This window comes from Chiroxiphia lanceolata, chromosome 7 (genome assembly GCF_009829145.1).
Source record: "Chiroxiphia lanceolata isolate bChiLan1 chromosome 7, bChiLan1.pri, whole genome shotgun sequence".
Taxonomy (NCBI): Eukaryota; Metazoa; Chordata; class Aves; order Passeriformes; family Pipridae; genus Chiroxiphia; species Chiroxiphia lanceolata.
Genome location: NC_045643.1, coordinates 26,909,138 through 26,922,878, shown reverse-complemented (window position 1 = coordinate 26,922,878; position 13,741 = coordinate 26,909,138). Strand labels below are relative to the sequence as shown.

Sequence of the window (13,741 nt, the reverse complement as noted above, 5' to 3'; positions counted from 1 at the left end):
CTTAGTGCCAGGAAAGGTGTGAAAGAACACGTAGCCCCTCCAGGATGTGCACAGCCACATTTCTGGTGCCACAGATGGCAGTTTGAATGGCTGCAGGTTTTTTGCCTTGCCTTTTCATAAGGCACACTTAGCCTTTGCTGTTTTCAGGAGACATTTTAGATATAGTAAGCTTAAGAAGAGACGCATCCCGCTTGAATCATTTTCAAAACACCTCTTCTTTTCAAGTCACCAGCTCTCAGAGAAGGAGGGAAAAGAAGAAACATTGAGACAAAGCCCATAAGCAGATTTTTTTTCCTGTGTGTGTCAGATGAGCCTGGGAAAAGCAAAACAATTCATCTACCCAAGAGTGGCTTTGCAGGGAAAGGTTAAGGAATAATAAACAGGGATTTAGATCGCACCAGTTTACATGCATTTATGAGGGAGAAATTCAACACCCAGATAACAAATTCAGTTCAGGTTTTACTTCCTCTCTCCCTTCCTCTCCCCCCCCCCATCTTAAAGATGACATACCCTTCCATTTGTAAATTACTTTAATTTAAATACTTCCAGGTTAACAAAACACCTTAAGTTTGACATGGCCCAAGTTACAAAACAGAAACAAAACCTCTTGACAAAGGGTAAGAAAAAAAAATATAATCCGAGTCCAAACCTCCTTTCCTAAGCTGGAGTTTATGGTCTGTGAGCTGGCAGCCCTCCAGAGTCTGACACAATGTCTGGAGCACCCAGAGCAGCTGGAATTAATTTTCTTCCTCCAAATCTATGCACTTTCATATGAAGTTGTGTTTTGGCACTGCCGCCCAAGAGAGAGTTCAGTGCAAAAAATCTAACCCTGGCCATTGTTTCTTTGCAACCCAACACTCACTGAGCAAAAAACGAGAAAGAAGAAGAGGACAAAAAAAAATTAGAGAAAGAAAAGCCCTTTCCCTTCCCCCACACATACACAGATGACTGTACCAAACAGGGGGGCTATTCATGGCTGTTCAGAAATGGGTCACAAGGAGAAATGTTTTGCAGATAAAACCAACACTTTTTTTTTCTTTTTTTTTTCTTCTTCCTTTTTTTTTTTTTTTTTTTTTTTAATAAACATCATGGAGGCCCCTGGAAGGCGCTGGGGATGTTCGACAGTCGAGGTCCTGCTGATCCCTTCCGCCTCCCATTCGTGCGGCTCCCACACTGGCCCTGAGGTGCAGCCCCCTCGGGGGGATGTCCGGACCCTCCGAGCCGCCTCCTCCAAGTCTGAGCTGCCGTAGGGACCCCGAGGGGGTGATGGGGCCGCGCTGGCACCACACTGCTGCTCCTCGCCTGGGCTGGCGGTGGGTCAAGGGGGGAGGAGGGAGGTGTCCAAGGCACTCACAGGGTGTCCCGTCACAAAATCACACACTGGAGTTTGTGGGAGCCCGTGGCTCTATCCCCTCGCCATTTGGTCTTTTTCTTCTTCTTCTGGCTTTTCTCTGGGATCTGTTGCCTGTTTTGGGAGACAGAGAGGAAAATAAGCAGGTGAGACGTAAGGGTAGCCTGCAAAACAGCACCTTGGTGTGCACAAGGATATTTGTGTATATATCTCCATATACCCTTCCACCACTGCATGGCTTTTCTTGCCACACAGCTGACAACCGCCTGCATCCTTAAGGAAAGAAGAAAGAGCCGTAAGCAAAAATTAAGGCTAATAGCAGGGATGTATGTCTTGCCAGGGCAATATGCCTCCAATTGCCCTGGGAGAACTGCTGCCTCTTCCCTTGCTATGAGAAATACGGATGCTCTAAGCCATGCAATGCTCAGTAGTTAACATGAGAGATATGAGAGAGATACAGAGAAAGAACATTTTTTGGAAAGATGTTCTTTCAGCTGGCATTGCCCTTGGCCAGATGTACTGCTGAGGACTTGGTTATGGAGAGGGGCTAAAAATAACACAGAAAAAAAAAAAAGAGTTTGCTGCCAATGGGTCTCTGGTCTCCCCTTGAAGCTGGGAAGAGCACCTCAGCACAGAGAATGAGCTGAGCCCAGAAAGATGTCCTGGCGGTCTGAATTCACAGTCACCACAAACATGCAGCTGAGAGCCTTCCTGCACTACGGCACAGCATTGCCTAAATGCCTGTTTGTAACTGTATCTGATTGCAGCAGCCACTCAGCCAGCCCAGTGGTGCAAATTCAACAGAATTGTTTGTGGCTCAAACACCTGATAGGCAGCCTGTAGACTTAGATTTTGTTGCAAGATAAAACGTACAAACACTAGCAGCTTCTGTAGATTCAAACCTGAGAGTCTGAATAGTTCAAACCCAGCCTGACTGTGATGTAATATGGCAGGCATTAAACCTAGTGTTCATACCAAGTTATCCAGACCAGGATGACACATAGCTGGGGCACAAATCACTATGGCTTTAGCTGGTGATTTTCTTACAGCTGCAGCTTCCAGATTCTTGCAACCATCTGAAAAAGTCAGCTTTGGCTAATAAGATTTTTTTTTTCAGTGAATATGAAGGATGGAGGCATGAAAAACCTAAAACCTTAAAGCTCAAAACTAGAAAGATGAAATTAAAAAAATTCTTTAAAGTGAATGTGGATTAACACTAAGCGACCACAAGCTGTTCAGACTGTTCTGGATCTGTTTCAGAGATCCAAAAAACCACATACTGTGCCCACTCAAGGTTTCTGCTGTGACAGTCTCTGTGCATGCACTGCATAAAAGGGGCACCAGGAAATTGAAAAGATCTATTGGGTGGACTCAATCACCCCACTCCTTTCTGGATTACTTCCAGACAACAGTTTCTTGCATGAAGCTAAATAAATCAAGCCAAATACAAAGAGCACAAACAGTGCCAGCCTTGAATGAGCATCCTCACCCTGAGAACTCAGAGGGACTCTGAGGAGGCCTTTCATTTGCAAAGCACTCCAGGAATGACACAGTTATCAGGGTACTGAAATTTACATTTTATTTGGAAAAGCTGACTTAAAAACCAGAAAAGCAATACTTGATGGGTGATGCTATCCTATGATGTCCAAAGACCAAGTGAAGCTGCTTAGCGGCCAGTGACCAGCCAGATCACACAACATCTCCCTGCTTCCTGATTTAACCCGAGTTTCAGCTCTTGTGAACATCTCTGGTGCCCTTGATGTCACGGGGGGTTTTACCTGGTTGGCAATGACTTTCACAGTGGCTACTCAGGAAACTGAGGTATACCACCTATTTTTGAGGTTATGGAGTACATTTTCAGAGTTTAAATTTAGTGATGCCTCATTACAATTCTCCTTTCAGCCTGCCTGGAGTTGTGTTAGGGAAAGAAAGCAAACAGAGCCTTCTCATCTTATTTTGGCTATGTTTTTCTTTCCTGCAGAGCAGAATAGATGGTGGTAAGAGTTTGCTGCAACGCAAAAGTAATATCTAGCCAGCTAATGCTGAGCTACAGAACAGTTGGGAAAGAGCTTGGGACATTTCCAACTCAGTTCTCCAAAGACTTTCTGCCCCCTGCTTTTGAGACATGTGGGAAGAGTGGGCAGTACCATCTGCTTTTGATGGAGGCTGACTTGAGGCTGTGCTAGGATATTCACAAGTACAGATATGCTGTGAATAAATGCCTTGTGGTTTAACTGCCGAGCGAGGCACGGCGGGGAGGAGCATGATTTCAGCTCAGCACCCTCCCAAAACATGAAAAATGAAGGTCCAGAAAATCTGCCAGACAACTGGTGCCAGAAAAACAAATCTTCTCAAAGAGAATTGAGGTTATCAGTCAAGAGAGATGCTGAGATGTGCATGCAGCTCTTTTCCTGCAGGGGAGCCAGGATTTTGGAAGGCAGCCCCTCCCTGCTGGCAGCCAGAGCAGGGGTTCGCCCGGAGAGCGGGCGTTTGCCAAAACGAGCAAAGGCAGCTCATGACAAAACTGGGAACAAACCTCTGCAGTCTGAGGAGGAAACCTGTGGCTTAGCCATTAGGTCATGCTGTTTCTTATACAAAGCGGCTTAATTTTTTCCATTTAGTGAGCAGAAAATGTTAGAAGTCACCTACAACATTAGAATTTTGTAGATTTTTTTGCAAGTCCTTTTTAACCTCTGGCAATATGAGACCCTCAGAGGACAAAAGTATGAAAACCCAAATTACTGGTCCAGAGCTTTCAACACCGTCCCTTTACAGCTCATCATTAGAGTAGGCTTTGCACTGTTCATTGAATAATATATTTTCATTATGGCCACAGCTAGTTCCTCATGTGCCTGGCACTGATGTCCTGCAAGGGTAACTAAGTACTTGTAACATACCTATGCAGATACAGGACAAGAAAGTTAATAAACCCCAGAAATCTCCCACTGCAAGCAAACCTAGCTGCTGCTCCCCATTAGCTCTCTGAGCCAGGACTCTTGCACATCCCATCCATGAGCAGTAACCAAGTGAAGAGTTTGCAGCTTACCTTATAACCCTCACGAGATCATGGAAGGCCTTGTCAACGTTCAGAGGTGGGTCCTTGGCACTAGTTTCTATATAGGGAATCTGGAGGAGAGGAGAGTGTCATGAAAGAGATTAGTAACAGCCTACATGTTGGAAGCAAACCAGTTTCAAAATGAAAGGCCTAAAGGCTGAAGAAATTGGGTCCCTAAGAGACCAGGGAAATACAGGTAAACACAATGTTGCCATGACACCACTATCAACACCTTCACCCTTGCAGCAAGGTCAGGGAGCGCTTACAAAAGGTCCGGAGTGAGCACCAGGCAAACCAGCTGCTATCAGAGCTCTGGGTTTGGGGAACAATAATCGGAGACTTCATGTCGTCAGATGTTCTCTCCCCCTTAGCTGTACTTGCAGACATGAAAATAGCCAAAGGTTGTTGAAAGACCAGCACTTGCCAAAAATTCTTGCTTGCCACATTTTATTAGGACTACTGCATGAATATTTCATGACTACAATTCCCCTCCAGTGTAAAATGATCTTCCCCTTCAAAGTCTGACAGCCAGATGGGGCCTCCTAGAGTGCTTGTCCAGCACACTGGCAGATTTATAAAACTGCCTCTGATAAGGTATTTTCATGCCTAGTCTTTTCCAAAGTGTGCATCTACAGATGGATGCAACATGCTGTGCTTCACTTTAGGAGTCCTGGCTCCTACAGAAGCCAGCTTCCTTGGGGAGGGGAAGGAGTGAACCTGCCCTGCCAAACTGCCATCGTGGCTTGTTCAGAAGCAGCACACAGCTTGCCGTTTAGGCACAGCAAGCTGCCAAGAGGTCTCAGGCTTGTTTGCCTTTAACTTTTCCATTCTGTTCCTCCTAAGGGAGTTGTTGTCTCCCTCTGGGTATTCAGGGCTGCTGGCATTTAGAGGTGATTAGTGGAGCAGCATGTGATCTGCACCCATCTAAGACCAATTTCTCAGGCTAAACTAACAGCATGAATAATGCAGAGCTAAGATATCAGGCCAGATTTATACAGGCTTAACAACCCTGTAACTTCATTATCTTTAACAAGCTCACTTCCTACAGACACCTGGGTATATCTCACAATGCCCGACTGCCTTTTCACTCCAGGAGAGTGCACTTTCTTCCCTCATTCTGAACATTTCATGTTCTTCACTGCTTGCAGACACCTTGTACATGTGGCTTTGTGATGGCCACAGCTTTGCTACAGCCTACTGCACAGCAGAGTTTCTTGTTTCAATGATGAACTGGCCCTACTGAAAGGAAACTGCATAGCTGCTACTTTGTAGTAGTCGAAAATGCAATTGCAAATGTTTAATTGTAAGCTTTAATTCAGCTCCAAATGAGCACAGATTTCAATTCTGAATGTCTGTAATAGGACTTACAATAACCCATTAAATAATCCCACAAACTTACATTATGTTTTGTTGCCATTTCTCTTCCCTGTTCTCTTGTAATTTTCCGTAAATGCATTAGATCAACTTTGTTTGCCACCAAAATCATTGGAAAGGACTCTCTGGAAAAAAAAAAAAATCAAACCCATCACCCAATTATTAGCAGGCTACAATAAAAAATGCTGAGCATAAGTTTCACTTTCTGATGCTGACATCATCTAGTATTTTCAGCTACAGACACACCACACACGCGTAAAGAAACAACGAAAAAACCCCAGACTCTGCTATACATATGTTCATATTGTAAAAATTTACTTAACAAGTTTCATGCATGAACACATTCATTGTTATTTCTAGGGACTTCGGGAACTTACTGTCACCGTTTTTGCATCCCTGATAATAGCTAAGCATGAAGATCCAACTAGGTGAAAAAAGATCTATAGAATTAGCCAGGAAATTAACTGAGACATAGAGACAGATCTTGGACAGGAGACCAGGACTCTTTTGTAACATTTAAGGCATCTCAGTAACTGCATATCTTGGCAGCTGCTCATCATTGCAAGATATTGAGAGATGATGGAAGAACTGGAGTCCTGGTCATCCACTGTGGGGGAAGAAAAGATGGACTCTGGAAGGTGGTGCTTAGAGTAGCATCAAATGGGGGAGAAAATGACTGGGAGCAAAAAGATGCCCATCAGCTGTTACCCCAAGGCAAACTGAAAGACTGGCAGTGGTAGGTCGAAGGAGGCTGGAGGGAACCAAAGAGAATTGCTAAGTTTCCAAAGCTATTACCTACCATCTCCTGTTTCTAATTCCAGAAAAGAATACCAAAACCTCTCACTAATACTGAGTATTTCTCTAACTTTACCAGACATGTAAGTGACTGTCTGCAGCCACCACCTGAGAAGAGATCCATCTATCCATACTATGTCCTGTGCAAGGCTCCCCCCTTGCAGAAATCTCCACAGCTCCAGTGATAAACAGAATAAAGACAGCTCATGCCATGGGAGGTGCTGGCAGTGCCTCTCTCTCCTCCAGCTTCATGACACAGAGCAAGGAACTGTAGGGGAGGGCCTTTTAGCCACTGCTGGGAGGGAGGAGGTCCCTCCTGATCACCGACAGTTACTGCAGTATTGTTTTATATTTAACTTTAAACCCTCTTAAATGATCCTGGTGTTCTTTGCTGTAACAGAGCCGATTTTATTGGGGTAAGGAGCAGCTGGCCACACTCATTTCTGCATAAAACACTTCCCTGAGTAACTCTGGATTTTCAAACAGCATTTCTGGGTCATTTTTCATCGAGATGATAAGGGCTCCAACTTCCCTCTGGCATGTTGCCTCATTGCTCTGGCTGGAAAAATACAGTACTGCACTCTGCATTTTAACTGAGTCTTAGAGTTATTCATTCTGATAATGTGACTGTGATTTAATGTTAATACCTGAGCACTAACAAATCTTTACTCTGATCATTCTGGAGCAAAACACTTGCTTGTCTGGATTATTTGATTCCTTTTTGGCTTGCAGCACATTGATTAGAAAGGGATTACGTATGGACAGTATCTCATTTTTCTTGTTTACATCAGGCATAAAACTCTATGGGGACTTTGTTCCCTATTGTAAGCTGTACAATTGCTAGTTGGACAAAGCTGCTATAGTCGGAAATTTTACTATAATGAAAGTTGTGGAAAGAAAGGGGAGGCAGGCTTTGAACAGCTCTGCTAACACAGCAGCCTGCAATTCTTTTGGATTTTAAGTTGCCAAAACTGCCTGCTAGCTTGAAAACTGGGGTGTCTCTCTGCTCCCAGGTACCTGTGGGTTTGGCAGGACAGTTTTTTAACTCATGCTGCTCCCATTGCTGCAATTTTCTGACCCAGCTCAGGTTTTGGATGAAGCATTAATAAGCTCCTCACGCTCTGTGCTTCAGCGGCGCTGAGCAGGGAAACTCAAACAACCTCACCAGCCTGTTTCACTTCCTGCCTCTCACACACCGCTGCGGCGTTTGCACGGCCTATGGAGGCTAAAAGTTTCAGTCCAGAGCAGAGCAAAACAATGAATACCACATCTTATTTTCACAAAGTTAATTTAGATAAAGCCAGCATCAGATTGGGGCATGTTACAGGAAGTTCTGTCCCATCTTCTTCAGCTTTCAGAAACAGATTTACTTTGCCCCAAGTAAAGGTAAGCCGGCAGTGAAGAAAATACTGCTGTGATGCGAGAGGCTGACTGAGAGACTGACATTTTTCTTCATTTAGATGAAATCAAAGGGTGTTTTTTCCTTTACTTTTCACTCTTGTGGGCTATGCTTTGGATGCTTTACTGGAAGAGCTGTCAGCTGTGAACCTCACATGATACGAGTCCACCCTTCCTGTGGGGAAGTTATTCAGAGCTGTGAAAGGAAGCCAGCAATGAGGCCTGAACCCTCTGGTGACTTTTCTTGATGACTTCCATAATTAAAAGCCATTATGAACGGAAAAACTAAGTGTTTCAAAGCTGCAGACATATGGGGCAGCTTAATTCACACCCCACCCAATGAGGATTGATCTATCACCTCTTGGACTGGGGTGGGAAGAGGGAGTTATCTTGGAGATAAACCGGCAGCTTCCCCTTGCTCTGCCAGGACACATTTACTTACCACGATTAAACTCAGTGGTACCCTCTCCCATGCACATGGGAGGGGAGCAGATGACCTCTCTGGCTTTCTCCCCAGTCACACGGAGATGTTTTATTCTGTGAAAATGGTTGCTGCAGAGCACGATGCATTAACTGCACTACAAGCCTTGTAAGAAATACAGTTCCTTCCAGCATGAGAAGCATGAGTTTTTTCCCCTTCAAGACACTTGTTCACACTACCAAATTATGCAAGACCTTCTACGGTTTGTTTGGCAGAAGATGAAGCCAGGGAAAAGGAGGATGCTGTCAGGCCACACAAAACAATTAGGGCTGAATGTTTGCTGACTCCCTGCTGGTGTTTCCAAAGTGTCTGTACTGTGCACAGAGCATCCTTCCTCCCTCTTCAGAGCCAAGCTTCAAAGGTGTCTGTTCTGCCAGACCATTCTGGCAGAACTTTCTTTCTCCCAGACCCATTTTCACACCATCATACCACCACTGAACCTTTCCACGTTGATAGCACTACATGCTTATAGTATCTTCACATTTAGGCCCACAAACTCCCACATAAGGATTTCTCTCAGGAGATCTGGAGGGCAAAAGTTGGGGCGAGATGTGCAAGCACCCCCACAGCATGGTCTGCAGGACGGGAGCCTGGCAGGTCAGGCAGTGATTCTATGGCACCCACCTGTCCTTGACTCGGAGGATCAGCTGGTGGAACCGGTCCACGTGCTCGAAGCTCGCCTTGTCTGTCACCGAGTAGACTATGAGGAAACCATCTCCAGTCCTCATGTACTGCTCCCGCATTGCACTGAACTCCTCCTGGCCCGCAGTGTCCAGGACTAGGACAGAAGAGACAGGGGTTTTTAGTTACCATGAGGAACAGTAGCTGCTGTCACCACTATGCGTCCTATGGCCTTTCTGCCTCTGCTACGCTTGCAGTCCTCTCACAGGCTGTAAGATTTGATGAAATCAAGCTGAACAGACAAAGTGGTTTCTAGTTACGAAACAAAAAACAGTCCCAGACCCCACTCATTCCTGTGTGCCTAAGCTGGAAGTGGATGCAGGGGAAGATGACCATGTGGATTTCACTTTCCTTTTCTTGTACCAAATGCTGACCACTGAATTTGGGGATTTGCTCCTCTGGCAAGATATGGCTCAAGGTATTTCACAGCCCTCAAACTTTTCCCTCTCCCAGCATAGAAAAATGCTATACTGGAAGATTATTAAAAGCCTGTTTAAATATCAGGGACAACTTACAAACTGCACAGTGAAGTAGAGCTGGGAGACAACCCACAGTAATAGCTACAAGCACTTTCCTTTTCTCAACACCTGGATGTTATTTCTACACAATTATGAGCTCTCAGAGCAAGACGGCACAGCTCTGGGGAATTCCCCTTAAACAGTTAGTCCCAAGTGGTGTGCTGAGGAGCTAAGGAGCTAACTAAAACAGGTGGAAAAGCTCTAAGTGCCTTGCATATCCTATACAGTGATCATGCTTCTGTGAATAAATCTATGCTTAAATCCCCTAAAACACCTCAGTTGTGACAGCAATCCAGATGTTGTTCCCCACTAGATTAACCTCCTCCAATGGAACCATAACTCACTGGTTCTCCACCGCTGTCTTGCAGGGGGTCCCATCAGCTACATCATGTAGAGCAAGCTACACCAGCCTCCTGGGCAAACACCAAATACTGATACACACCTCAGTGTTAATTCCTGTACATGGCCAGGATTTTGCTGGAGGAGGAGGGTACAAAAGGAGTTTAGGCTATGCCAGTCAGACATGGTGTGAGCTCAAAGTGCATCAGCTCCTCAGAACTAATATTCCTAATGCATCGTTGCATCCCAGAGGCAAATGTGGGACCTTCATAGTGACTGGGAACATTTTCACATTCCAATACACTGGGCTGGGTGAGAAAACTGTTTTGCCTCTGCTGTACAGCCACAGCATAAGCATCTGCTGCACACAGGTGGTGGGGAAAGCCCAGGGCACCAGTGGATGGAGACTGTGGCAGGAGCATACTGCTGACAGAGCAGCAGGGCTTGATACAGGTTTTTCTAGTCTGAACAGGCACACAGTCTCAGCAAGATGTTCCCTGTAGGGGTAAGTACTCAGGCTTACCCCAGATTTCCAGATGGGGCCACAGTAAAGACCACTTTGCTGAACCAGCACAGGGGGCCACAGACAGACATGCTGCATGTCACACTGCACCCCACGAGCCAGCCCACACCCCCTCACTGCATGTCTGGAGGAAAGGCAGCTGTACTGGTAGACTGGGAGATCTAAGGAAGGTGATGGTAAGCCTTCAGCCTCATTTGTTTGCCTGCCCTAAATGGTCTTGAATGTCTGTTTCCATGAGCCTTTAAGGTAAAAAGAGCTTCTAGGCCCTTGCAGAGACCCTGAGACTTAGGCTTGTTTGCTAAGCTTGCTGAAAAGTCACCTGTGTCTCTTCATAGCCTTTTATCCTGCTTCTCCCCTCAGTCTAGGAAACAAGTGTCTCAGCTCAAAGGTATCCAGGTTATTCTTAACAACTGTACGAAAGAAAAAAGAAAAACAAAAGAGAAAAGCAACCCAAAGAGATTGCATGTGCCGGTGAATTTCTATGCCCTGGGCAGAATTGCTACCATGGAGTAAGGCCAGGACTGTGTAGCTAGGATGGAAGCGGAAATTAATCCTACTTGCCCAACCTGTATGGAGAGGCTGGGCTGCCCTCATCTGACTCCTGCACCAGCTAAATGCGATGTCAGGGCAGGGCTGAGAGCTGACAACCACCACACACACAAACCCACTCCTTTCCCCTCTCCAATACACATACCCAATTTGTGGTGGAGTGCGATAGCTTCTCTCTAGGAGCTGGCCCTTCCTGCCCTTCCTCCCCCTGAGACAGGGCAGGTGTCCGAGCACAAACTGTGGGCAGGAAGGTGGAGATGGATGTGCTGTATCCCGCATGTTAATTTGCTTAGAGGATTCCCCTTGCTCTGGCACATTTGCAAATCTTCCATGAAACGCACGAGGAGCATCCAGCTCTGCTCTTGCACCCATCAACCCATCCACAGCTGCTGTCCCTCCAAAGCGCTGCATCCCTTTAGAGAGGGGGCAAGCCCTGGTGGGGGCTGTGGGGATACCCAAGGGACTGCATGGGGCTCAGCTCAGTTGCTCCTACAACACCTGGATCTTGGCCATGGCATCACACTAAACACAGGCAGAGCTGCTGTGGCAGCAGCTGCTATTTAAAGGGAATTCACTTGCAGCTTTGATAGAAAGGTGAGCAAGTCCAGGTAGCATTTAAAATGGCAATTTGAAAGTGCAAGTAAAAGACACACAGCAGAGAAGGTTAAGGGTAATCTCAGACAGGTTATTCATGCAAAGTTAAGCATCTTGTGGATGGCCAGAGAGGGCCCTTGTTTTAACTTTAAATGTGCTCTTCATAAAGACAACCCTCCAGTAAACAACAGAGGAGAGCGCAATCTGGATCCTTTGTAAGCATGACAGGACCACAACAGCACTGAAAAAGGGCCCGATGTAAGCAGCTTTGCTTGTGGTGTAATCTTGTGGCACAAAAGCTTCAAGAAGACGCCTACCTACAGAAATTAGAAAGTGCAAGGAGAAAACTTGGGAAGGTAGAACTGGGAAGGTGACTGGCTTCCCTAAGGGGTGAGGAGGTTTAGCATGTTAGCCAGCATTCACCTTCATTTAAACTTCCCTTTTCTGCAGACGGGATGCCAGAAGACACAGAAATAACCATGACTAGAGAACTGTGAGTTGGTACACTTTAAACCAGCAGTTGCCTCACTGGTAGTATAGAAACAAGGCTGAAGCAAAACACAGTAGGTTTCTCCTACATCATTCTTCCAAGAACTGAAATCAGATTTGTAGGCTGCACAGCACATGGTCAGGGACTTCCAACAGAAAACTTGGTAAAATTCCCACAAACTTGACCAAAGAAGGAGCAAGGAGGAGAATTAATGAAAGCACTTGGGTAAAGATGAAGGAGAGAGAAACCAAGGACTATGTCTGATGTAGGAACAGATATCCAAAGAGGGCAAAGCCATTTACAGCTATCATGAAGCCAGCTGGAGACTAAACTAAGAGCAATTACATTGTGAGAGCCCAGCAGGGAGGTCTTCTGTGTTGCAGGAAAGAGGCTGCTTAGCAAAGAGATGGCCTTTTCCTCTTTCCAGTGGATGTGACCCCCAACCGCTGTGATGAACTCCTTGCTAATTGATTCCTGCCCCCTTAGAGCTCTACACACCCTTTTCCTGTGAATCCTGATGGGTTATACAAGAGTGCAGCTGCCTAGAGAGCTCTTCTGAGCAGGTACAGGAGCCCAGGAATACACACAAATTTGTCCAAAATAGAAGCTCTTGGTGCTTCAAGGTATATTACGTGCCAATGTCTCTGCAACCGACAGTGCTCCGAGTGCCTGTCCAGAGACAAAGGAATGTAAATCTAAACCAAGGGCAGAGACATACTATGAACTCATGGCATTGCTTTTTCTGGAGCCGAGGCTGGATTCAGTTCAGATTCAATTACAGCCTTCCCAGCCTTCAGGGAGCTCAGATGTAGTTGTGCAGGTGAGTTCCTCACTCTTTTCATACCTCGGCAAAATCTCCTCCTACGTCTTTATCTTTACATTGCTAGGCAGCTGGGTGTGTAGGTCACCTCAAGAGAGTTTCTTCACTGCCCATGGCATCTAGGGGGACAAAGATGAAGAGACAGGCAGATTAACCCATTTTCTGTCCTTCAGCCTTTGGGTTTCACTGCCCTGCAGCTTTGAACCTAAGCTCAAGGGAAAACTTGACTTGACAAGTCAAACTAAAGAGTCTCAGGCTGAAGAAAGCCACCTCCACAGTCTCTGTCTTCCTTCCATCAGCAGCAAGAGGGCATCCCCATCAGCCAATGGCTTCAGCTGAGGAGTTGGTATTCTGGGCACTGTGCAGAGTACTGGGGTCACTCAGCTCATATTCTGTATTCGGACACCCCCAGACACCCTGAAGAGGTATAAGGGGCCCTTGTTGTGCACAAGGCAAGGCAGATTCTTCACTTTGTCACTGATGCTTCTGCTCCTTCTCAGATACAGCCACACCGCCTCTGGCATGACAGCTTTCCTCAGCAGAAAACCCGTGATGGGGAAACACTCAGGCTTTTATGAGCTCTTCTTCTGTGCCTTAACTAAATACACAGATGTTATAACATGGAAAACCCAAGTACTTGAGTCCTTGTCCTTTTTTTAAGGAAAAAGAAGAGGGGGCCTTTAGAAGAAAGACTTGCACATCAATAAACAGAATAAAGATGCAAGCCTTTAAAGGAGCTCTTTCTCTAACAAAGGGCAAATATTCAAAGCCTT

The 13,741-nt window shown here is 45.8% G+C and overlaps 1 protein-coding gene across 3 annotated transcripts in view; it reads right to left on the bottom strand.

Annotated features, from left to right (window-relative positions):
• Positions 1 to 512: 512 nt before the first annotated feature.
• Positions 513 to 13,741, bottom strand: part of MRAS (muscle RAS oncogene homolog) — a 39,106-nt gene continuing 25,877 nt past the window's right edge. For all 3 annotated transcript variants that reach the window (XM_032693696.1, XM_032693695.1, XM_032693697.1), the window contains 4 exons: positions 9,079 to 9,232; positions 5,806 to 5,905; positions 4,398 to 4,477; positions 513 to 1,465 (listed from right to left, as the gene is read on the bottom strand). In XM_032693696.1, coding sequence (XP_032549587.1) covers positions 1,366 to 1,465; positions 4,398 to 4,477; positions 5,806 to 5,905; positions 9,079 to 9,232 — 434 coding nt within the window. In that variant the 3' untranslated portion in view covers positions 513 to 1,365. The remainder of the gene's footprint in view (positions 1,466 to 4,397; positions 4,478 to 5,805; positions 5,906 to 9,078; positions 9,233 to 13,741) is intronic.